Source organism: Carlito syrichta, unplaced genomic scaffold (genome assembly GCF_000164805.1).
Source record: "Carlito syrichta isolate Samal-C Ts95f unplaced genomic scaffold, Tarsius_syrichta-2.0.1 Scaffold304099, whole genome shotgun sequence".
In the NCBI taxonomy this organism is placed as follows: domain Eukaryota; kingdom Metazoa; phylum Chordata; class Mammalia; order Primates; family Tarsiidae; genus Carlito; species Carlito syrichta.
The window spans coordinates 236,207-262,390 of NW_007248195.1; the positions used below are offsets into that span (position 1 = coordinate 236,207).

Here is a 26,184-nt window from a genome sequence, read left to right on the forward strand (position 1 = left end):
TCACCTCAGCCTCCCAAAGCACAGGATTACAGGCTGAGCCACTGAACCCCGCTGGTGGGATTTTTTTTAATGGATCTCTCCTTAGCTCCCAAATCCCCCGGCTCCCATCCTACCAGATCCATAGACTTCTCCTACTCCACTGCACTGATACAAGTGTCCTATGGAGCTCAGGATCCATCCTCCTCCATGGGCTTATCCAACACATAGCACTCACCGAGCCAATCACACCTGAGACCTCAGTGAAGCCCTGTGCTTCCGAGTTAAACGATCTTGATCAGAAGAAATATGGGCTCAGATAACCCTGCCTGTGCTTACATACCTGAGTATAATGAAAGACACAAATGTCACTATTTGATCTAGAGAAGTCAGAACCGAAGTGGCCGTAGTAGAGGACAACTCTTCCAAAAGTAATTTCACTGGGAGGCTCCTCAAAAAAATAAAAAATAAAAAAAAACCCTAAACTAATACATTCAGAAAATACAATACTCTGTCCTCCTAGGAGAACCACAATTCATATCAGCTTATTAAAAGCCCCTAGAAGTTACATCCTTTTTTTTTTTTTTTGAGTTGGAGTCTCACTCTGTGGCCCAGGCTGGAGTGCAGTGGCATGCTCACAGCCACTGTAGCCTCGACCTGCTAGGCTCAGGCGATCCTTCCACCTCAACCTTCCAAGTAGCTGGAACCACAGGCACGCATCACCACGCCCATCTAACTTTTCTTGATTTATTGTAGAGACGAGGTCTCACCAAGTTGCCCGGGCTGGTCTCGGACCCCCGGGCTCAGGCAATCCTCTCACCTCGGCCTCCCAAAATGCTGGGACTACAGGCTTGAGCCACTGCACTCGACCTAGAAGTTACATCTTAAAGAAACATGTTTGTCATTTGTTGACTCTACATTTCCCAAAATTACTTGGTCACACTAGAGAATAAGCCTTCTAGGGGGTAGTATTTGATATTGTTTCTCTTGTATCCCCCTTTTCCTCCATCATATCTCCCCAAGTTTAGATCTAGCTCAATTCTGGAACTTATAAGGTAGTTAATAAAATGCAATTTGAATAGAATTGTCATCCAGATCTCCAAAAGAACGCCCTCTACGGAGGCCTGAGGCAGACGGCGCTTTTGTTCTGCTGGACTTTTAAATAGTGAAGACAGAAGAAAGAATTTTCCAGCATTAGTGGAGGGTTTTGGGAGAATCAGTATGCCAGAAAAGTTAGAGAATTCCATTTCTTGGAAATCTTAACAGCCAGAACACAGAAGCAGAGAGAAAGACAAGACGACATCAGCGGGTCCCTCTCTGCCTGGAGAAAGTTCACAAAACCTCTGTGAGTTAAACCACTGCTTTCCTCCCATGACTCTATCCGTTTTCCCCACTTTTGAGTCTTTGGTACAGAAAGGAGACAAACCCACTCAAACTCCCACATCAGCAATTTGGAGGAGCACGCCTGAAATAAATGGGCTTCTGTAAACCCCAGGATCTGAGGGAGAAGAAGGCTGAGAGCTGACATAGAAGCAGATGACTTGCATCTGGGCCTGGGCAGAGGGGCCCAGCTGCTCAGCCCAGAGCAGGGGCTCTGAGCAACAGCTTCTCTGTCATGGGACATCCTCTATGGACAGCTGTCCTGGCTCTGTCCCAGGTCTGGGCAACCTTCCAGCTGAGCTCCCAGTTCTGCAGCTCCAGAGCTTGTGCCCAGCAGCCCATCTGTCTGATGGGCACATCCAGGCTCTGAAACTGTTCTTATTTTTCAGTGTTGTCAAGTTACATGTCTGGAGGTTATTGGTGTTACCAAGTTACATGTTATCAGGTTATGTGTCTAGTAGCTCTCAAAAGCAATTTTTACTCGGCTTTGTGGTGAAAGAGAGGCCTATGAAATACATTTTCTATTATCTTTATCACGATTTCTTACCAAATATTTGTCACTTACTTTTTTCATTTTTCATAACAAACCACATGTAGTTATCATAAAAGTGTAGAGAAAAATAGTCTGTGTAGATGTGACAGTTATCTAAAGCCAAGATAATCTTAGAAAATATTTCTCTATTTGTCAGAAAAGGAAACTGATATCCAGTGAAATTACATAACTGTCATATAGCTAGTTTTAAAATCAGATGGCTCTTTTACTCCCAGCTCAGTTTTTTCCCTAAATTCCGTAAAACACGAGGAAGGGCACCATGGAATGACAAATGGGTCATGTGAAGAGGCATGAAGCCACTGAGTCACATAGGTGATAGAAAGAAAACTCATCATCTCAGTTAGCATAGAGCTTTTATTTTGAACCAAGGGGGCCAATGAACAAGATCTATATAAACCTTCTGAAACCCTGAACTGCACCTAGTACAGACAGGACAAGTGGTTATGTTTTCTTGAAGCACATGGAATATATAATCAGAGAAGTACATGGTATCAAAGACATAGAGAGGCACTTGATGTTTTCGAAGGATGGTGGCAGGGCAGATAGAGAGAGAATGGAGGGAGAGAGAAAGAAATACTGCACAGCTGATGGGGAGGGAGAGAAGGAGAGAGACAGAAGAGTGAAATGAGAGAGAGGGAGAGAGGGGAGAGAGAGAGGGTAGAGAAAGAAAGAATACTGCACAGATGAGGGAGAGGGAGAGTGGGAGAGACAGAGAGAAGTGAAAGGAGAGAGAGAGAGAAATGCTACAACTGCTTGCAGAAGAATAAAACATTTTTAAAAATCACAAATAGCCATTTTCTTTCTTTTATTAACAACAACAACAAAAACTTACAACTGCTTGTAAAATGGCTTCCTTAATGAATGAGATAATTTTGACAGATATACATACAGCATGTTGGACAAATTGAAAACATTATATTTCAAGACTCTAAAAATGGCTGCCATTTGTTGAGCATTTGCTGTAAGATAAGACCTGAACTAAATACGCTGAATTCCCTTATTCCTATAGCTTTGCAACCACTTCTATTGGAATATTATCCCCATTTTGCAGACTCACAACCTAGTCTGCAGAACCAGAGGTCTGGAGATGCCAATGTGTCTAGGACTTCAGAGCTACTCAATGCTACAGTCCCACTCCAAAGCCTCTCTCCTAACCATGAAACTATAAATGTTAATAAAATGTTGACATTTTGGCTGGGACAATTATTTCTTGTGCTGAAGGGTCCCTTACCCTCCAAAGCACTCAGCATCATTGACCCTTGGGTACTAAATACCAGTATCAGCTTCCCATCTCTGTGAAAATTAAAAATCCCTCACACTTCCTATAGAAGTGATACTCTCCCTATTCCACACATATTGAAAACAACTGTTAAGGAAAAGACTGGATTCCAGAAAGTAAAGATTAAAAAATAATTTTGAGTTTTACTAGCTTAGTTGTTGCAGCTAGTTTGTACAGGAAAAACAGTGATAGAAGAGAATCAGGGTGTATTGGATTTCATTTTTTACTTGTTGCCTTTGAGGTAATTCTCAAGAAAGGATATATTTAGCATCTACTCTGTACTGAGAAATACATTAGACATTTTCATCCCCGTGTAAAAGAAATATAATGGGGAGAGGGGTAAGAGAGAAACAGAGAAAATTATTATTTTCCTCATAGTATACTTGAAGAAAATAATGTTTAAATAACTTAGCTTGCCAAGCAAGAATTTTATTTAGGCTTTTTTCTACCATATTATAGGTATTCTGTGGATATTCAATGGAGTTTTCCTATTGGTGATTGGAAATTAAGTTTGAGAAAATTGTTTTTTTTTAAGATCCAACTATAATTATAGCCATAAAATTATAAAGAAGAAAAAGAACAAGTGAAGATTAGTCACAAATAACACATTACAGGAATGTCTTGTGGAACAAATATTGTAATGCATTTTCATAAATAAATGGTGGAGAGAAGGAAACAGAACAGAATCAGGAGAGAGACAGGACAGATCTAGACAGATCCAACAAACAGAGAGAAAAGCATATTAGAAGACATTGGAGAAGCAGGGAGAGATGGTCAGCAATGCTGAATGCCACCAAAGGGGCGAAAGTGACAAGAGCTGAGAAAAACCTTTGAAAGTTCAATAAAGTTTCTTGAAACTGAAAACCAATAAGTTGGAGACATCTCCAGGGTACAGCAGAATATAAAAGACCAGTTTCAAATAATTTTTCAGGAAAGCAGTCATGCATTACAAAAAGAAAAACTTCAGAGTGGCTTGAACATGAAAACAGAGTGTTAAGAAACTAACAGAGAAAAATAAAAGTATGCACTATTTGAAAACAAGCTTCTGGGAATTTACCAGAGTGTGAACGAGTGATGGAAACAGCTGACTGGCTCAGAGCCCTCTCAAGTGTGTGATAGGGCTGTAAGTATCTCCTCTGAGATAAATGTGAGGATGTTTTGAGAGAGAGCTTTTCCATTTTTGGACACCTCTCCTCCTGAGGACAGAAGGCTTTATTTGCAGCAGTGGGCTTCCAGTTATATGGTAGGAAGTCTTTCCTACACCCACGTCATTACATGGGCTGTACCTTTCCCTTAATAGAAAAAGACCTCCTGTTGTTTTGGAAAGACCGAGGCAGCTCTGGGACAGGAAGGGCTTCCTAGCTGTGAGCACGGTGTCTACAGATATTTTGTTCTTCAGTCTCCTGAGCTGGAGCAAAGGATGTGACTGGAGTGGGAGGCGGGGACTATGTCTATGTGTGTGGACGTGTGTGTGTGTGTGTGTGTGTGTGTGTGTGTGTGTGTGTGTGTGTTTTCTCATTTCCGCTTCCTCTTTTGAGCAACAGCAGTTGAATGAGATCAGGGAGAAAGGCACAGTCTACAGTATGATACTTTCTCGCTGTCCTTCCCTCTGTCTCCACACCTGGGAAGGCCACACCCCAGCTTGAGAACTGCTTTGCTTCAAACTCGACTCCACCAGTCAACAGGTAAGTACAGAGTTTACCTCAGTTTTAAGGTTGTACTGATTTAGAATGATGCTAAGAGAAAGAAGGAGATAGGTCAAAGAAAAACCAGGCTGCTGAGAAAAGGGGAAAATCGGGAGAAAACCTCCCACCTCCATGATTTCAGCCTTAAAAGCATTCATCATTGTACCTATTGGAACAAGGAGGCCCTTTGCTTTTGTTTGTTTGCTTGTTCTTTCCTCCCTATTACGAGAGAGGTAATTTTTCCAGGATCACAAAACGTGGGTTCCTTTGATGACTTGAATAAATATTCAGTAATTTTTTTTAACCTTTCTCACCTAAGAAGTTTCTCTCCATATCTTGCTAAACTTATTGTTGCTGCCGTTTTAATCTGAGCCTAACTTTGAAAAGTTCTCAAGGAAGAAGTTTCCCAGTTTCATTTCAGGTCCTAGTCTAGTGTCCATAGTTCCAGCTATTGGAAGCACCAGGCCTAAATCCATTTTACTCTCTGAGTACGATCTCTTTCTTCAGAAACAGTAGAAGAAAGTTGTTGAGATAAACTGCAGCAAGATATACTGGGGTCAGCCACAAGGGAGGATTTTCACAGTTGGACAATGCCAGGCCAAATTAACAGGGAGACTCAAGACAGATAAACACTTCTCAGGATTAGGTTTCAGGCTTCAGATCTCAGAGATAGATAGATGAATATGTTGACTTCTCAGTGACCTACATAATACTGGGGAGTCTGTCCTCTACCAATACCCCTGATCTCCATGGTAGCCAGGCTGAGCATGTCACCACCTACATGAGTTTTGGGGAGGGTGGAGGAATGGAAAGATTCTCCACACTGGGGTTTTCCCACACCTTTGTTGTGCCACTGAGTTCACCAATGGGTGGAGAAAAAGAGGTGGGTCCCCAGGGCAGGGCAAGGACAAGATGAGAGAGTCACAGAAGTGGTTTAACAAGACTGTGAGGGTTTAGGAAGAGATAGATATCCAGGGGAAGTACCAGTGACTGTCTACAACAAAGACCCTGAGTAGAAAGACAGGGGAGTCTTTCTGATGGCGCAGGTCAGTTTGTAGGATGGGAGGTTGCAGCCTGGACGCTTACAGCTTGTGTGTCCAAGTTTTAAACTCAATAGTTGCTCCAGCTTGAGTGGTTCAAGACAATGATACATTGTGATTCTCTTGCAACATGAAGCATTAGCAGGAAGAGGGGGAGTCAGGCTTATGCTCTAACTCTACTGAGAATATTATCAGAAACAACACGCTGAATATATGACAGGAGGGATAGAAAGGGCTCTAACACATGATGTCTTTTTCGCATACACCCCAGGGAGTTTAGAAGCTACTTACAACCACGCTACTCACGTGTTCTCATAAAACTCTTTTGGCTTTCTGAACGTGAAGATGGACTCCTGCTATTAAGTGTTACAACCCAACAGTCATTTTCAGTTCAAGGTGTATGATTTGGATTCTAATAGAGAAAGCAAAGGAAGTCTGGTCTCAGCCCATATCATGACCCACAAGGTTCACTCCAAGCTACAGTAAAGGAAAAAGATCAGACATTCCCTTCCACTTGGAATCTTACAACTATTCTCTCTTCCACCTGAGGGACAAGACCGGTGTGGGTGTTCCTGCACCCTGCAGTACTCAGTACCCTACCACAGCCAGCCTAATGCAGCATGGCTGACACAGATCTGGGGCTGAGAATAGAATTCAAGCAAAGGAGCAAAGGGGCAAGGAGGAGAAGAATGTGTGTAGATATTAAGAAAGAAAGGGGAAACAGAGTAAAAATGAGTACATGAGGGAAAGAGCTTCATCACCAAGGAAATAAAACAGAAGAATTAAATATGTAAATTCACAGAGTTAACACGATGGTCAAGAAATCTGTCAATTCTTCCTACTGTCTTTAGAAACCCTCTGTAAACTAGCCCAAATGAACTGCTTTTATTTAATTCCTGATATCTTTATCGCCCATCCAAATAAAAACCTTCAATGTCTCCCAGCACTGAGAACACAGAATTACTTTTTTCCAAATGCACAACTTTAATATTTCCTGTAGCAGTTGATAAGCCTTCTATAAAACTCATCCATTTCATGAAAGTGGAAGTAAGTAAGAAAGGGGGGGGGAGCTTTTTGATGGTCTTCTTTAGTATTTATTCAGCTAAACTTATGGGGGAGGCAAAAACCCAGAATTTACTTATAAAAAAACTGTGTATTTATTCTTACATGTTTAAACTTGATCATCTTCAAGGTACTCTCCATTTGACGCAATACACCTATGGAGATACCTTTTCCACTGCTCAGAACTGTTTTTGAACTCATAAAGTTTGATACCTTTTAGTACTTCTAACATTTTTTGTTTCACCATTTCCACGTCAGTAAAATATTTCCCTTTGAGGACTTTCTTCATCTGGGGAAACAAAAAAAAATTTTTCAGTGAATAGGGAGGGTGGGGTATGGGGATCGTGCTGTTTTTGATTTTTAAAAACTGCTTAACACCCAGCATGGCGTGGGCATGTGCGCTTATAAATCAACCATCATGAAATGGGTAAATGCTTTGACACACAGCCTCTCACAACCATACTAGCTGGTACACATGCTGATGGGTTCCTAGGTCACTTATCTAGTGGGGGAAGTCTACTGTACAAAGAGCCCACCCTCCAAAAGATAATTCCAGTTTGTTTTGGGTCCCCCTTCATATTTGTGAGAGAGAAAAAAGTGGAGAAGAAAGGAACTTCTATTGATTATGTATGTTTGTGTATATTTGTGTGTGTGTGTGATTATTTACCAAATAGCATCCTCCCTTTTCCCTGAAATAAATCGAACTTCTCTTGGACTATAGATGTCCCAGAACGCTCAAATGTTACACTTAGGGTAATTTTTGTTCTGATGATCTTCCAAACTGCAGTGGTATGGAAGAGGATTAGAAACTAAGACGACATTTCTTATCTATGAAGGAATGTAAGACACTGTTGCAGGTTGAGGGCCTGAAGTATGAGGAACAGTCCAGCTGGCTTGAGGTGGAGTTTGTCCAGTCCACAAACAGAGAAGTGTTCGCTGTTCTGGGATTTCCCGCAGCCCTTTGTGATGGTGGCCGTGTACGAATTAGCTGTGGATGCAGAAGCTTTTATGGGTCACATCATGAAAACCCTGTTTCCTTTTTCTCTCCTCCCACGCTGGTTCTTACTCTCAGTCCCAACTCACAGGTGCTGCTTGAGGCATAGTACAATACAGACAGAAGAAAAGAGAGGTCTGTCTGATACATGTCCCTGGGGCTGGGTTTTAGAAACCGTGAGGGCAGAAGGATAAAAGAAAGAAAGTACACATCTGAGACTCAGAACTTGTGAATTTTCAGTTGGTAATATTATTTGTGATCCCAGACAAGCCTGCCCCCCAAATCTCTCTTTTCATTTTCTTCAACTGCACAATGAGTGACCAGGATTAGATGATCTCTCTGATCCCCTTGGGTATTAGGTAAGAATGAAGTCCTCTTCATGACTTATTTTTCATCTCTGCTTACCAGCAACATCTCTCTTTCACCATCTTGATTCTGTACACTCTACCATGCCCTGTTGCTCACTCCTTCTTTCTTCCTTTCTTCCTTATTCTTTAAAATGTTCTGAGGTGGTGAACTGAGATGGAGGGCAGATTGATAATAACCAATAACCATGACTATCACTTATTAAGCACCTCCTTTATACATAAGGGACTTGATATATACTACCTGGTCATAACACCAACAAGTCTGGCACATTATCTGTTTGTACATGAAGAAACTTAGTAACAAGTAGACAGAACTGTGATTCCAAACTAGGCTTCATCTGATTCCAAGATCCTAGCTCTTTCTTCAATTTTCCTGCTCATCAGTTTCAAAATGAAACCCTGGACTTTAAAGAAAAAGAAACACTGGCCATCCTTACTGGGCCCCCTAAAAACATCCCTGTGGTGAAGTATCTGTAAGCAGAGCTGATGTTTAGCAGGTACAAATTGATAGGCCCATACTTGTTAAAATATCAAAATATGTGTCTAGAAATTATGATAATATGATATAAAATTATGATATCCATTGTTCCAAACCCTTGAGTACTCATCACCAATCAGAGGAACTCCCAACTTCTTCATAATCCTCTAGCTGGAGTCAAGAAGGAAAGCTACGCTAATAACACACGCAAAGAAACATTTGCTTCACTAAGATTGTCACAGAACCAAGTAAAAATGACATTGAATTTATGTTGCCTCTTCTTTTCTAGACTATAAGGTGGAGTGTCTACATAGCATGCAAAATGAAGAATTTACCCAAACAGTTTCTCTTTCTCTTTATTTCAAATTGCATTTACCACTGACACTTGCAGGGTAATATTAGGTCATTTTCTTATTCTATTGTCAGTGGAAAGACGAGACCAAGTGAAGTCAGACCAACTTGAGTTTAAATCTCAACACTACAACATCCTAAATGTGTGTGATCTTGGGCAAGCCACATATTTCTCTGAGTGTCAAGTAACAATAATTGGTTCAAAAGTGGTTGTCAGGATTAAGTGAAGTAGCTTACAGGAAGATTCTAAAGGTAAATATAAGGTACTCTATACATATCAATTATTATGAGCGCTTTTTGCTTTGACTTGCCCTTGTGGATGTGTAGTGAATCTCTGACTCTTCAGAAAACAAAGACTAGAAGTGGGTAATGTTCTCGGTGTAGTTATAATGGCATACTTCAAAAGGTGTTCTGCTGCTGTTACAGTTACTGCTTCTGATGATAATTTTTGTTGGAAGATACTCATTTCATAGCTCTTAACTCCCTAATCTTAAACCATTAGAGGAAATTTCTCTTGTCCAACCTCAACCCTGTCTGCTACAGTTTTGGCTTTTAACTATAACATTTTCAAAACAAGAAATGTCTCCTCCTCTTCTTGGTTGTAGTCAGATTCCAGAACTCTTAACAAATCATGGAGAAGTATTTAGGGAATGCACTTCTTGAGAAACCTAGGGAAGAGGAAAGGACAAAGGGCTGGAAATGGTAGCAGAGGGGGAAATAAGGCTGTGGGATGATTCAGGCAAAAGGCAATAGAATCGGTGTGGGATTTCTCGTGTTAGTGGAAAAACTGGAAAAAAGGTAGCTGCAGGCTTCAGACATCCACTCTCATAGATTAAACACAATCATATAAAATAAACCAGCTTCAAGAAAGATGGCAGTCATATTCCAGAAGTAACCTTTAACTAAGAAGTGAATGAAAACTTGGAATTAAAAACACTGGAAAATATTTCTTTGGAGGTGGGAGAATTTGATAGTTTATGTTTCATAAATTCAGCCAGATTTGGGTGACCTCTATGTCCTATCAACAAAGGACTTGGGAAGACTATGTCCCAAGGCTTTTTCTATTCACTACAAACTATACAAAATATATTGATTAAGTATATGCATTAAGATCTGAGGCCATGAGGAGAGTCAGGAGCACACATTAATTGAGGATAATTTTCCAGCACCTGAGTGACTCTTGCTTCTCTGCAGGTGTAGTATTTACTGAGCCACTTCTTTTGCAAAGCACTGTGCTATATTCTGCAATGGTATTTAGGACAGAAGTTACAAGGAGCAGTTCAGAATGATGGGAGTAGTAGCTACTTACTCTCTTGTTGCGTACGGTACAGGCACATTTGCCAGCTGCTAGAAGTGGGTCAGGAAAAGGAGATAACTTGAGTAGGCTTTAAAAGGGTGAATGGAATTTGTGTAGGTAGAAAGGAAGGTGGGTGACACTGTAAAACAGGGGTGTCCAATCTTTTGACTTCCCCAGATTGATTTGAGTGAACTTTTGGCTTTCTTGGGTCACATCAAGTAAAGAGGAATTGTCTTGGGCTGCACATACATTATATGCTATAGTTAATGGATATACATAATAAGACTTCTTTTTTATATTTGTTTATTATAAAGTTTAGAAAAATGAGAGCAATATAAAACTAGTGGGAAATTTGACCTTGTTTTTATAAAATTAATCTGTCAATGTCTGGTTCGATGGAAGTAGTCACAATTCTCAGTGAGTTCTCAAGGTGCTCGTCAGAAATGTTTGCTTGAATTTTGCTCTCCACGTGCTTCATAATTGAAAACAGCTGCTCACAAAATGTACGTGCTGTGATGTCATGAATAAGGCATGATTGTGAACTTCAAAAATGGAACTATGCATGGAGTCACAAAGAAAATAAGTGCTAAAAAACACATGATGCTGAAAGATTTTGAGGGGCCGCATGACTAACTGTCCTGGGCCGTATGTGGCCCACGGGCTGCGGTTGGATTGCCTGCCATAAAATAAAGCAGAAGCAGAAAAGTTCAAGCTGCGCTGGGGGTCAACAAGCAGCCCCTGGCTGATTCCTTCTCACTTGGGTTCCCCCAGAACCTCCCAGTTTAGGCTCGCCGCCTTCCTTCTTTGGTAAAAGCTGCTCATACAGGAGCCCTGTCAGACAGTGTTTATTTGGAAGGGAATTTTTTATATGGGAAGTAACTCCGGAGACCCTCTGGACCATTTCCTAATTCTTATGAGGTAAACCATATAAACACATTTTCTTTGACGAATTAGTACCTATATTCCTTTACGTGTTTCAAACTCAGCTAAGATGTAGGAAAACAAGTTTATACACATTGGTGCTGGAGGTAAGTGTATACAGCATTGAGCCCTACAAATTCACTTCTAGAGGTTACACAGATGCCCACATAAAAAAACCTTATGGATTTGACAGAAGTGAATTAATTGGACACGAAAGTTGGAGAAATGCCCAAGTTTCCTGATTTCTAGTTGTTGTTCTCTTCACTGCAACAAACTCCATCATATTCTAGGTGTGTGTGTCTTTGTATGACTCACTTGGAAGAAACCTCTCCATGCCCTTCTCTCTATTACAAGGGGCCCCAAGATCTACACAGCTACTATCTTGACATCTGTGTGCACCCATTTTTCAATTCTTTCTAACACACTCACTGCCAAGTTGCTTTTCTGATAATCATTTGCTACTTCCTTTAGAGTTCCACAAAAAATACCCGGGTTCTTATCTCTCAGCAGTACAGCTTCTTCCTATTACCACTAGCCAGACACGTCCATTTCTCTTGCCTCCTAATATGGCTGACTTATAGTATTTCCATATACCACCCCATGGACCAGTCTCTACAACCCAAGTGCAGCAGAGATTGGGGAAAATTAATGTATCCAGTTTCCCAATTTTATGCTTAGTGTGCCACAATTGTGAACATTAGCTTAGATCTACCATGCAGCTTTACTCTCAGATTTGAAATTATCATTGATTTTTTTCAAGTAAGGAAATGATTACATTCTCACCCAAATTGTCCAGAAAATGGCTGTCATTCTCAGTGAACACTTAGCCTGTCTAGTCTTTTTGTTGCCATAACTATAATAGCCACTTATTTGGAAGCCTTCCTTTGGAACTCTTAAGCATTAAAGATTCTGTTTCCATGGACATTTTCCATTAGGCATCTACATTACAAGTAAAACTTCTGTACATAGGACATAGAGACAAGAATAATCAAGGAATAACCAAGGAAATATAACTTTTGTTCTCAATCATAGGAATTCCTGGGATAGAAACAAACCTTAGAATAACCTTCTCCCTTTGGTCTAGCTTTCAGCCCAAAGCATTTTTCCATGTTTAATAAGCACATAGTTATAGCTCATTGTTATAGTTTTGAAGCTACTCTCTCTGCATGTGTCTATGGTGGCTCTGTAAGGCATTGAGCTCCTATGAGGAACAGGCACCCACTGAACATTCACTCATTTAGAGAACAAGTATTGATTAGGTGATTACAGCATATTGGATTCTGTTTCAGACATTAGAAACACAGCAGTGAACAACCCGAAAGATCTCCATCCTCTTGGAGCTCATATTCTAATCAGAAGAGTAAGCGACCAATTAGGTCAATAAGTAAAATATAAAGTGTGTTAGTGATAAGAACTAGTAAGGAAAAACCAAGCAGGTAAGGAATTCAGTGAAAGTGACCAAAGTAACCTATAGAACCCAGGCGTAGCTTCATGGAGGAAGTTAGTTAAGAGCTGGGCTTTGCAGGTTGAGTGTGGCAAAAAGTGAGAGTAGGGGTGGAGGGGGTGAGGTGGGAAGTAGAGAGAACATGAGAAAACTGAGATCAAAAGCAAAGTAAGCATTTTAAGGGGGTGGAAAGGAAATTAGCCAATATGACTGTGCTAGATTTTTGAAGATGTGGGAGAATGTAAAATAGATTCATATCACAGGATGTTGAAACCTCTTCTTCCATCTCAGTTAATGTGATTCTGGCACTGTGCTGGGCATTATGGGGATTCAGCTCTAAAATGGCCCGTTCATAAGTTTGTAGGACTAGAAGCATCCAATTTTAGGGCTAGAGTGTCCTCACTGACAAACTGAGACCTGATAAAGGTAATAACATTAGTGGCAGAATAAAGTGTGAGCCTCAGATATTCCTCCATTCCTCCCTCCCTTCCTTCTTCCCTTCCTTCCTTCCTCTCTCCCTTTCTCCTTTCCTTCCCTTCTGCCTGCCTGCCTTCCTTTTGTGTTCTCCTAACCACTAAAACTGTTCTTGTGAGTTGAAGATTACCAGGGATTTAGGTGAGGTCGATTTCCTTTGGGCATTAAAGACAACAGGCAAGTTAGCCTTCGACATTTTCTCCACTGGACTGACTGGAACAAACCCATTAAATATTTTCGAGCCCAGGACTAGGTAAACAAACCAATTAAGGCTTTTTACACTCTTTTCTTAAGTTCTTTGTAGCGGCAGCTTCATTGTCTCTTTATCACCTCACAACACCTTCAACCAAAGGACAGCAAGTCATCCCTGCTACCTGTCTTTGTGGCTTCTTAATGACACAAATTTAATAAGATGATTTAGCTTCTCCTAAAAGGCACAGGCAGTGGATAAAGGGCCAGGTACCCATGGCTAGCCAGCAAAGTCTCATAGTGCCAACTACTGGAAGAAAAATATGTCATGAACTAGACTTGAAACACAAGAATTTGGATCAGACAACAGAAATTTTGTATTATTTTTCTCTGGATATGTTTTTCTCTGTAGCAAGCAAAGGCATCTAAAACAATTTTATTGCCCTAGGAATGCATTTTACTTTCAGAGTGTTCTTTTTAAAAATAGCTATTTTAGTGCCTAAATCGTTGAATGCCTTACTAATGGTTGTAAGTGTTGAAAGAACAGAAGTCTCTGGAAACTGGCATTCTTCTTCTTCTTCTTTCTTTTTATTTTCCCTATTCCAACAGTTAAAAGTGTAGCTCTGAGCCAGGCGTGGTGGCTCATGCCTGTAATCCCAGCACTGTGGGAGGCCGAGGCAAGAGGATTACCTGAGTCCAGGAATTTGAGACCAGCCTGGGCAACATGGTGAGACTACAATAAGTAAAAATTTAGACAGGTGTGGTGGCACACTTGTAGTCCCAGCTACTTGAAAGATTGAAGCAGAGGGATTGCCTGAGACCAGCAGGTTGAGACTGCAGTAGCCGTAATTATGCCACTGCACTCCAGGATGGGTGACAGAGACTCTGACTTTTAAAAAAAATTGTTTTTAAAGTGTAGCTCTGAAGGTGAAGTCATTTATGGCAGCTGGAGGAAATAGAGGGATAAGGCAGTGAGAGTCATAGCTCACTCCTACTTACTCAGTATGCTAGGATGCTAGTGTGGTTGGCAGAGAACAGGCAGCAGGACACAGAAAGGGCCAATGAATATACATTAGCCTCAAGTCATCTTAAACTCTACCTGGACAACTGAATGCTCTCCCCCATTGCTCCTCTTTGAATACATGCCTAGTGCCATCACTGTGTATCTTTTGGAAAAATACAGAGGTGTTGTTTAGGTAGTATTAAGTGAAATATAAATCTATAGAATCAGTAGTTGCATTGATGAGCTGAGGAGTTGCTTCATAGTTATGTGGAAACATTAGCTGATAGATTAGAAAGTGATTATCCTATAAGATGCTGGCTGCTCATTGGTTAAGGATGTGTCTCCTTGTTTTTATCATATGATTTTTTTTCTGATAGAAACTCTACATGAATTTACGAAACAAGAAACAGAACATGTCAAGACAAAAAAACAAACAAAGAAAACCCAGAATCCCTGTATTTAGAGTGACATCCTGGTTGTGGGATCTTAGAAATGCTATTAAATCTTTGAGATCCTAAACTTTTTCATATACCTTGGTGAGAATAAAATAAAGTCAGCTTTATACATTGTAAATTTAAAGATAATTTCATTGTAACAAAAGATTCTGGGAGACAAAATTCTTTGGGATTAAAGAAAAATGTTATTTAGTATAGCATGTCGGCTACCATGTTCTTCATGGTAGGGAATCTTCAAGTCAGAAGAGCTTTCGCAATGTCCCTATATCATGTGATGTGTGAAGTTTTCATACTTACTAATTTGAAAGATTTGCCCTGATATTCAGGTTTTTCAGAACGTTCTTCTTTCGCAGGGGAGACAGAAGATGAGCTAGGCATCTCCTCACTGCTCCTGAAGGGGCAGACAAGTCAGGCTCCTTTGTGCAGAGACGGGAAGATGGGGGGGCACCCCTGAGATGGGGTGGTTTCTGAGTAAAGGATGAGGGAGTATCACTATGTTTCAACTCTCAGGACAGTATTTCTGTGGAGGGGGGCCCTGAAGTCTGAGCCAGGCCATGGAGGCCTCTGTGCTGAGCCCCACGTCCTGGGAGAAACGGCGGGCCTGGCTGCGTCAGAGCCGTAACTGGCAGACCCAGGTCCTTGAAGAGGAGGCTGCAGCCGCATTGCAGAGCGTCCCTGATCCTGAGCCTTCTGGCCTGGATGATGTTTTCCAAGAAGGTAAGAGATAGTTAAACAACAAACAAACATCTGTGTGGTCTTGTAGTAGAATGGGCCAGCAGGCACGGGTATGCAGAGTGTGGACAGTGAGTCCATCCCTTACTCTAGGCCCTCAGCAAGGCTTGTTTTTACTGGTTTAACTGAGTTTAGGGGAAGAGATGGAAATAGCATAAGATAAGAATGATGTGAGAAAGAGGCAGGCATAATAAGATTGGGGGGGAAAGGGGTACATTTTTGCATTATCCTGAGAAACTTCTGTAAGAACCCAAGGCTAGGAGCTCTCTATGAATGCTGTGGGTATTTCTACTTTGTATAACAAGACGACACTCAAACTGGATGCCTAGTCTTAGTACCTAGTCATTGATTTTATGGCCTATGCAATAACCCATAAAAGACCTGGGACTAGGACTATGGCCATAATGCTGTCGCTAGCAAGCTGTGTTACCTTTGAGGAGTCACTCACCTACTGAAGACATACTTGTCCCATTGAAGGAAAAGTATCTTTCCTACACCCTTCTCAGAGCTTCTTTGAGATTTAAATTAGACTACTGAATAAAAGTAAATCAAACATTCTGATAGAATTAAACCCATGCTTGATTATTTGGTAGGACACAGAAAGCACAGACACAAGATTTTGTGTGTGTGTGTGTGTGTGTGTGTGTGTGTGTGTGTGTGTGTGTGTGTGTCTTTTTTAATGAGAGAGATCCATCCCTGTCCCCAGAAGAGAGTCGTGGGCCTGACATCTTGGGTACTTTCCAGGTTTCTGGGAGGAAGGGAGGCAGAGGGAGAAGACATATCCACTATTTTTATATATAAATATAATCCTCTCATATCTTAAAGAAAAGCTTTCTGAGGAAAAAAACAGATTCATGATGTGTCTTATGTAAGAATAAACTTGTGGAATGGGGTTAGTTGCAGAGAGGAGGTCTGGTTTTGTTCAGTTCTCACAGTGATATGGTGTCTGACTTTTCTAGCAAACCCAATCAATAAGATTGAAGACTGGCTGCAGGACTGTGGGTAAGTGCCGGACAGGCGATGGTGTGGGATGTGGCTAATGGTTGGACTGCTAGCAGACAAAGCTCCTGGGAACTCAGGCAGGGAAATGGGCTTGAATTGGGCCTAAAGGTTAGAGGTGAGGTCGAGCTGGTGGCGGGTGTTTATTGTGGGAGGCTGGGGTGGGCTGGTAGTCATAGCGGTAAAGTGCAACTCTGGGAAAGACGAAGTTAGGCTGGAGGGCTGGGAAGAAAGCTGGATCTGGTCTAAAGCTAAGAATAAATGGAAGTCTGCATCTACAAGGAATGGGTAAGGCTGAGTTCCAGACCCTGACTCCATGGCTTTGCCCTTTAGATTGGAGTCTTACTTTTACATTATGTGACAAAAGCAGAGGACTTACAGCCTGATCATCTTACCGAAGAGCAATTCATCACTGTGTTGTTGATTTCTACTGCAGAACACAGGCGAGGGGCTAGGAGTATACAACAGTCATTCAAAGCAAGGAAGAATTATAGCAGGCACTTCAAGGCAATGTATCATCTCTTTAATTTGTGAGATACGCTTTAAATTGTGAGAACCCTGCGCCCTATCAGCCTATGCCATTTTAGGCTCAGACTACTCAGACACAAAGAGGCTTCTGTGACCTATTTAATCTTTTGTATAATAATGAATTCTCAGAAAGTATAACTCCTGCCTGCTCCTTATTTTCCCTCCAGGAATGTCTCAAGCCTTATGTAGCCTTTCATCTAAACTCACCTGTTAACTGACATAAATAAACCAATTTTTGCTTATTTGGTAGGATGTAAATAGCACTGAATAATCCAAGGTTGTTTACTTCAACTCTGTCCAGGAAGAGAATGCCAGGAAGGATTTATTTTGTGTTTGTTTCTGTTTACAAAAGATAATGCCCTAGTCTTATTCACAATTTGTTGACTTCAAAGTCAATTAGGGGATCCTCAAAATATAGGAAGAAAAGGGAGGGTGGTAATAGAAATATATGCAGATTTTGGTGAGAGCAGTCCTAAGGTTTAAAATGCCTTACCTGATATGTACAGGGGAAACCGCCAGCTCAGTAAATGTCTTTATCTCCTTAACTACCCTTGAGTCTTATCAACTTATGTCAGCAATTATTCATTGTCTGATTATCTCAATAACTTAGAGGGATGCCAAGTCATTTAAAATATGTTCCTTGACTTCAAACATACTATACTCTAATTGGAAAGAATGCATTCACAGAAATACAAGATTGTAAGCTCTAGAAGTCACATTTCTCCACTCATGCTCTACAAAGATAATCCCTGAACCAAAACTTATAGTGAAAAGGTGGTCTGGGGAGCAAAAAGTCTCCAAGATTTGAACCTAATTCTTGTGCTACTAAATATGCAACCGGTCATAAGAAAATAACTTAAATTATCTCCACTGAAGATGCCTGATCTTTGAGGGAAGTGACTAGAATAAAAAAGTTTCAAAGTTTCTTGTGAGGTTTCAGGGAGATGAGAAATGTGTATAAGCTTTATGATCTGTAATAGTGTGTGAGTGGTAAGGTTTATAGAGGAGAAGTTTATGCCTCCTTATAATTTCACAAAATTAGTCTATCTATATATCTATATCAATATCTATCTACATATTTTTATTTGTCAGAAAAAGCATACCCAGAAATGATACACACCAACTATTGGATAGTGATTATCTCAGAAGGAAAAGCGAAGCAAAGAATGGGAGTAAAATAAGACTTCAGTTATATCTTTAATACTTTATTTCTTTTTTATTTAACATTATATATTGCTTAATATTTCACTTTTTCTGAGGCAAGTATGACAAAATGTTTACATGTGTGAAAATAGAGTGACACATGTGAGGGTATTTGTTGCATTTTCTTTACTTACTTGTGTTTTGAAAAAGTATCAAACATTTAAACTTCAAAAAGACCATAAGTTTATTAATATACTTGCTTCTGTCTTTGTAAAGGGAATTGTTAGATTCAGAAAAGATTTCCAATTTTCTCTATTTTCTAATTTTCTCTAGTAAATATGTCCTGTAATACTTTTTAGTTATATGGAAAAGCCAGAAAAAATAAAGGATGATGATGATGATGCTTGGTGATAGTACGAATACACTTGACCTTTGAGAACAGACAGTGAAGAAGATGGAGGAAGAACACATTCTGAGCATGACACGCTGAGTTCCCACAGTCTTTGAGGCTTAGGCTGCCAAGACCCCAGAGGAAAGAGGATGAGCAAGAAACATGCATTCCCTGGTTGTCTGTGCACTCTGTTGCCAGGTGCCTTGGGAGGCACTTTCCGATTTTTATTTTAGGACCACATAGTTTCCATTTTTCTTTCCAATCCCAAACACCCATTAGTAACTAGAGGGTTTTGTTTTCTGACAAACTCTCCACCAATAGTTTGGTCGATTTAGTGTCGACGTATCTCCATGCAGTTGAATCAAAGGACTGATCATTCTGCTACAGGATTAGACCATGCATGTCTTTGCAAATTGTTCCCGTCCATTTTTCTTTCTCCTCTAAAGCTCTTAAGATTTTCTGGGACATAAATGTGTTGCTCATGAATCACCAGAAGTGGGATTGGGAGCCCAAAAATCATCTGTGTGGGCTTCAGCTTAAATCTCTGCAGGCAGGCATCTATGGAAACTGCCAGAAGAATCTAAAAATAGCCACATGCATCTTCTCTCAATCCAACCCTCCCTCCTACTATTTGTTTATGAACAAAGTATACAGAAGGAGCAATACCTTTGTACTTTTATTTCAGACTTGAAATGATGCTAAGGGACCTTTCAGTGCAAGTTTGGGAAAGAGGGAGCAGATCCAGTTCCTAGTCATTGATCCTATGGCCCATGTAATACCCCATAAAAGGCTTGGGATTAGAGTTATGGCCATGAAGTCTCAAGTCATCATGCTCAGTGAGAAGGTAGATCCAGGCCCATGTCCATACTGCTGAGGAAAACCCACATCTGCCCAAGGCTCAACCTCGGCTGGTCTTCATAAGGAGAATAGATACATGTGAGAAATGTAGGGTAAACCTCAACGATAACTTGTATCTAATGAATGAAAGTGAGTTTTGCTTTGGAGAAACCAGGAATTCTATTAGTGACTTTTTTTTTTTTTTTTTTTTGAGTTGGCGTCTCACTCTGTCACCCAGACTGGAGTGCAGTGGCTGCTCCCGGCCACCGCAGCCTCGCCTGCTGGGCTCCGGCGATCCTTCCGCCTCAGCCTTCCAAGTAGCTGGAATTACAGGCATGCGCTACCACGCCCAGCCGATTTTTTGATTTATTGTAGAGATGAGGTCTCGCTGCCCAGGCAGGTCTCGAACCCGCAGGCTCAGGCAATCCACTCACCTCAGCCTCCCAAAGGCATGGGATTACAGGCTGAGCCACCGAGCCCAGCTTATTAGTGACATTTTTAATGTAAATTTTATTAAAGCATAGCATACACATCAACAGCATTTTTCTTTTTAATATAAATTGCACTGAAGTATAATATACTTACTGAAAAATAAATGAGTATTAAATACATAGCTTGATTAATAGTCAAAAAGGGATACACCCACAAAGCCTGAAGCAGAACATTACCAGCACTCCAAAAGTCCCCTTTCCTTCCATACAATATCCTGCCTCCATGGGTAAAAAATACCCTGCCTTGTAAACGTTGAGATTTTTTTGTACTTTATATAAATCAAATCATGCAATATGTTTTATGTGTGTTTCTTTTGCTGAGCATTATGTTTGTGATGTTTGTCTATGTATTTGTATGCAGTGGTAGGTCATTCTTTTTATTGTCATGTAGATTATATTGTATCATTATCATGTTGTCTTTCATTCTAAAATAAATAGGGATCTGGAGGCTTCCTCTTCTGGGTTACCATGACTAGTATCTCTTTGGGGGAGCACATGGAGGCATTTTTATTGGGTACAACCTAGAAATGGAATAGTAGTGTGTTTTAATTGTACTTCTAGTAATAGTAAGTCTTAGTAGTTGCATTACTGTGTAACTACAACACAAACATTAAATGCAATCATAAATTACAATATTCTAGTAGTTGATCATATTTGGTATCATAGTGTTTTAAGTAGTAATAGTAAACAGTTTCTACTAACATTTTAATATATATTAACACATATGTTTATAGTATTATAATATACATTTATGTAATTATACATTGGAACATAATATATATTTATAGTTCTAGTTGTGTGATTAGAGTTATCTATTTGTAATTAGCTTGAGTGTCATTTCACTTACAGTAAACCTTGATGTACAGTTTTGTTCAGGAAGACATATAAGAATTCAGATTTTGGAAAATATGGGATTTCTTTTGGTTGCTGTTGTTGGGTTGTTGTTATTTTATTTATTTACTTATTTTGCAACTGAAAGGAAAACACCAGCAAAAGATTCTCTATGTGCAATTATTTATTTTGTAAAATGCAAGCACAACTTGACCTACAGATGTGCAAGAAGTAAGCCCATTCCCATTGTTAAACATTCTGTAAAGTCATACTCCACCAGCCTGAAGTTATCTGAATGGCTGGAGACTGAAAAGAAAGAAATTCTTTAGGATCAGTAGCAATGGATATAGCCCAGGTTTTATGCTACCTCACTTAACCAACGCTTCTCCTCTTCAGCCTCCACTCGGGATTACATATAAAGTGTCATGTGCAACTTCCATTTACAAACATTTAGGAAAGCAGACTCTACAAAACTTGCAACACATTGGTACCTGAAGTGGACTTAGCTGATGATGATATCTAAGGATCCAAATCCCCTTACGTAATACTTGAGCCAGAATTGAAAACTAGGTGTACTGGACCCAGTTCAAAGCTTTTTCACAGACTATTTTACTCACCAGTTTTGGACAGGGAGAATTTCTTCCTTGTTTAAAAAACTGAATTGTTTCTCACTAGTATTTCTGCTGATTTTTGTTTGTTCTTCTCTTGGAGATGGCAAATGTTTGATAAGACCGTATCTCAAAATGTAAAAATATCTCTAACCAGAATGCAACTTCTGCTGCTTCCTGAAAGACATGATATTCAGTAAGATTATGGTTCAGAGACAAGAAAGAGTGAGGGTAGATAAGGTGGCCTCCTAAAATTTTCAGAAAACCTAGATGTTTGTATTTAATTTGAAAATTATGACCCCAAAATTCCTGCTTCTTTAGATATATTTCTCCAGTTTTGCTTCTATATTATTTTTATTTTTTGAGTCAGAGTCTCATTCCATTGCCTAGGCAGGAGTGCAGTGGCATGCTCACAGCCAACCCAGTGTCAACCTGCCAGGCTCAGACAATCCTTCCACCTCAGCCTTCCAAGTAGCCAGAACTACAGGCACGTGCTAACAAGCCTGGCTATTTTTTTTTTAATTGTAGAGATGAGGTCTCACCAAGTTGCCCAGGCTGGTCTTGAACCCCTGGACTCAGATAATCCTCTTACCTTGGCCTCCCGAAGTGCTGGTATTGCAGACTTGAGCCACCACGCTTGGTCTATATTATTTCTTTTGTGTTTTACTTAAAGACTGAAGAATTATTGCTGTCTCAGTCAATTTGTGTTGCTATAAGGGAGTACTGAGACCGAGGAATTTATAAGAAAGGAGGTTTATTTGGCTTATAGTTCTATGGACTGCACAAGAAGCTTGGCACCTGCTTCTGCTTCTGGTGAAGGCCTCAGGCTGCTTCTACTCACGGTGGATGGCAGAGATCACATGATATGTGGAGATCACATGGCAAGAGAAGAAGCAAGGAAGAGAAGGGAAGAAAGTGCCAAGCTCTTTTAAATAACCAGCTCTCATAGGAACTAACAGAGCAAGAACTCACTCATTATTTTGAGGATGACACCAAGTCATTCATGAGGAATCTGATACCTCCCAGTAGGCCCCACCTCCAACATGGGGGATCACATTTCAACATAAGATTTGGAGGGATCAAATATTCAAACCATAGCAATTGCTAAGCTGACTTTAGACCATGTAGCCAGGGTCTGAAGGCAACCCTATCTAAAATACAGTGCATTCCAGTCCCAGCTCCCCCTGCCGACCTCTATGAATTTTTTGGTCAAGTAACCACTCTTAGTTTTCACCAACATAAAAGCAAATTAAATACTACTGGCTCTCATTGGAAAACAATATGAACAGGTGGGAGATTGTTAATGAAAAACCCCTTGGAGAATATAATGGGCTTCAACTTGTAAGGCTGTTTTTGGTTTTAGATACTCTGAAGAAGGACTTTCTGAGGAAGCAGGACAGTCGATCTACAATGGTGAATATAGTCTCTGTTCTTCTATTGTTCTACCTGGACAATGACATAGCTGTGTGTATGTATGTGTGGTGTGTGTGTGTGTGTGTGTGTGTGTGTGTGGTGTGTATGTGTGTGTATATGTGTGTATGCATAAGAGTACCTGTGTGTTTTTAGACTGTATGCAAAACACCCTTTAGTCATCACAAGGCTCCAGAAAAAAATGCTGACTCAGAGCTCACAGGCTCACAAATATTCAAACCTATCATCTGTTGGCGGTTGCTTAGCTAACAACCACTTCTATGGGAAAAGAACTTAATAAAATGTCAGTGTTTATGTGTGTGTTTATGGGTGAGGGTGTTTACTATTTGGCAGGAGGTTGTGTACATGACTATGGGATACAGGGAGCAAGTTATAGGTGAGTGTAGATGTAATTCTTTCTGAATCAAAACATGAATGTGATTTCTGAGGTCATATATGTGGAGTTTTCCAACATGTGCATATCTAGTATTTTTGTATGGTTATATAAGTCTAAGTGCAAGTGTAGATATTCATGTATGCAGGTGTGTGCATGTGTGTATGTTCCAGTCTGATTTCCTGTGATCTTTGCCTAATTGTCTGATAGGGTGTTCCAGCTTTGAAGATGATTTGACTCTCGGAGCAGAGGGTAAGTGGCACAGTTCTCTGAGGCTGGGATGAGGGAAGAAGCTATACATTGGGTAAATTAAGGATAGGATGGAAGAGGAAAACTTCAGAAAAAAACAGCCCACCCTTGGGCATTCTTTTTTTTTTTTTGAGTTGGAGTCTCACTCTGTCGCCCAGACTGGAATGCAGTGGCCGCTCCCGGCCACCGCAGCCTCGACCTGCTGGGCTCCGGTGATCCTTCCGCCTCAGCCTTCCAAGTAGCCGGAATTACAGGCACGCGCTACCACTCCCAGCTGATTTTTTGATTTATTGTAGAGATGAGGTCTCACCAAGTTGCCCAGGCGGGTCTCGAACCCGTGGGCTCAGGCAATCCACTCACCTCAGCCTCCCAAAGGCGCGGGATTACAGGCTGAGCCACCGAGCCCGGCTCGCCTTGGGCATTCTTATCTATAGGGAAAGGGGAGTCTCATTTTGATCTAATATAAAACACAGAAAGCCCCACATGCCCAGAAATACTTCCTCATAAGTCTATCATGACTCCAACCGGTCCATCATTTAAAATGACCCTTTGTCCCTGTCATATTAAATCACCACAACATTTGCTGCCCAGACATCTTTGAGACTGTTTTCTACATCGAAAGCCCAAGAGAATTGAGTATGAAAGGAGGATAAATGGTGGCAGAGAAAAAAAAAAGAAAGGAGGATATGGGCTTGGCTAAAAGATGGAGACACAGAAACCTACTGATGTCCCCTGGAACCTGTAAAGACTCATTTGGTAGGGCAGGAGCACCAACCTAGAGAGTGGAATGACTCTGTCCTCTTCAGGACAGAGTGGCTCTTGCCCAGACATCAGTCATGAGTCAAAAGCTCAGAGGCTCAAGGCCAACTGTTTTCTCCCATACCTGTTCCTATTCCAGAACTGTGCTTGGTGATCTTGAGTCCCTACTACGAACAGAATTCATGGCATTCAGCTAGCCTGTGGTCTTGGCAGAGGGAGACAGAGAGGGATGAATTTTAAGTTCGGAGGAGCAGCTCTTAACTTACAAAAAAGAAAATGATGTTCATTTTCCCTTCTGACTTGTTCTTTGCCCCTCTGTTTCTCATCCAGCCACACTGCTGGCCGCCAATGGAAAACTCTTCTCCAGGTAAGTGCTAGGTTCAGCCAGGCTAAATGATGACTTCTTCAAGAGCCAGTGATGGGGTGGGTATCAGAGTCAAAGAGAGTAAAAACAAAAAGTTAAGGATGAACAAAAGAGAGTGGGACTTTTTAACCAGCAATGAGAGCCCAGATTGAGTCTCCTCAGTGGGTGACTCAAAATTACCCTGCAGGGGGTGAATTTGCCCAGCGGGGATGCCTTGAAACCGTGGTGCAGACTGGCTAACAAGATTTATATGTCATCAGCTTTGGCTTTGTTCTCTGCAGGAGTTTCCTGGAGGCAGCCAGGCCTTGCCAGCTACTCAATCTTGGCTGCAGTTTGGCTTCCAGCAGCATGACTGGGGGAACCAACAAGACTAGTTCAAGGTAGGTACTGAGTGGGAGGATGGGGAAGATGAGAGGCAGAGGAGAATGGAATCAAGAACCAGTGCCCTTTTTATTCTGGAATATCTGGAATAGCTCACTGGAGCTTTTATGCACTTTCTATGTACATTTGAAGTGTGACCATATTTGTTTCAAGAATAGAGGTAGATGCAAAGAAATCTTCTTAGAGCTGAATACTCTGTGTAAAATGCAGGTGTCTCCTCCCACTGAAACTTGTACCCCTGGAGGTGCCATACTGGTACCGTTATAGTTCCCAGACCCATAGTAAGTGTTTAATAAACAACATATTGATTAATTGACTAATCTGTTGGTTAAATGAAGCAATAAAACATGAATTCATTCAGAAATTTTATATCCCTTATGTAGGCCAGGCCTTGACTATGTGGAGTTTGAAAAGATGAGGTGGACAAACAGCCTGATCCCAGGAGCACAACGACTCAATAGGGTGGACAAGACATACACACAGATAACTCTAAAGAAGATGAAAAGTGATGAAAACTAGTGGGGTATAATTTAAAATGTCCACAATAAATCAAAAAATCAGCCGGGTGTGGTAATGCGCACCTGTAGTTCCAGCTACTCGGAAGGCTGAGGCGGAAGGATTGCCGGAGCCCAGCAGGTCGAGGCTGTGGTGGCCGGGAGCGGCCACTGCACTCCAGTCTGGGCAACAAAGTGAGATTCCCACTCAAAAACAAAACAAAAAAACAAAACAAAAAACAAATACAGGTGTCTGGAATTTTGGAGTCAAAATTTGAATCTAAGCCCTCGTTCTGAGATTTAAATATTGTCACATGACACTGTTGACACCTGTCATTAAATCAGGATGTCTGCAGATAGTAGTTGGGTATCTGCATTTGTAAGAGTCCCCAAAAATGACCTGAATATGCAACCATGATTGAGAACCACTAATCCAGTCTTACACCCTCATTCACAAATAAGGAAACTAAAATGAAATGATCACTTAACGGCAAGCCCAAGGGTTGACCTAGCAGAGGTCCTCAAACTTTTAAAACAGGGGGCCAGCTCACTGTCCCTCAGACCGCTGGAGGGGCAGACTATAGTTAAAAAAAAAAACTATGAACAAATTCCTTTTTTTTTTTT

The 26,184-nt window shown here is 40.8% G+C and overlaps 1 protein-coding gene across 4 annotated transcripts in view; it reads left to right on the forward strand.

Annotated features, from left to right (window-relative positions):
* The first annotated feature begins 4,770 nt into the window (after positions 1-4,770).
* Positions 4,771-26,184, forward strand: part of TESPA1 (thymocyte expressed, positive selection associated 1) — a 48,889-nt gene continuing 27,475 nt past the window's right edge. For 2 of the 4 annotated variants that reach the window (XM_008059461.2, XM_008059460.2), the window contains exons 1-7: positions 4,771-4,873; positions 15,460-15,666; positions 16,641-16,683; positions 22,873-22,922; positions 23,524-23,565; positions 24,652-24,688; positions 24,967-25,065. In XM_008059461.2, coding sequence (XP_008057652.1) covers positions 15,504-15,666; positions 16,641-16,683; positions 22,873-22,922; positions 23,524-23,565; positions 24,652-24,688; positions 24,967-25,065 — 434 coding nt within the window. In that variant the 5' untranslated portion in view covers positions 4,771-4,873; positions 15,460-15,503. Of the gene's footprint in view, positions 4,874-15,459; positions 15,667-16,573; positions 16,684-22,872; positions 22,923-23,523; positions 23,566-24,651; positions 24,689-24,966; positions 25,066-26,184 lie in introns of those variants that run through there. The other 2 variants (XM_008059462.2, XM_008059463.2) reach the window with 2 other exon arrangements.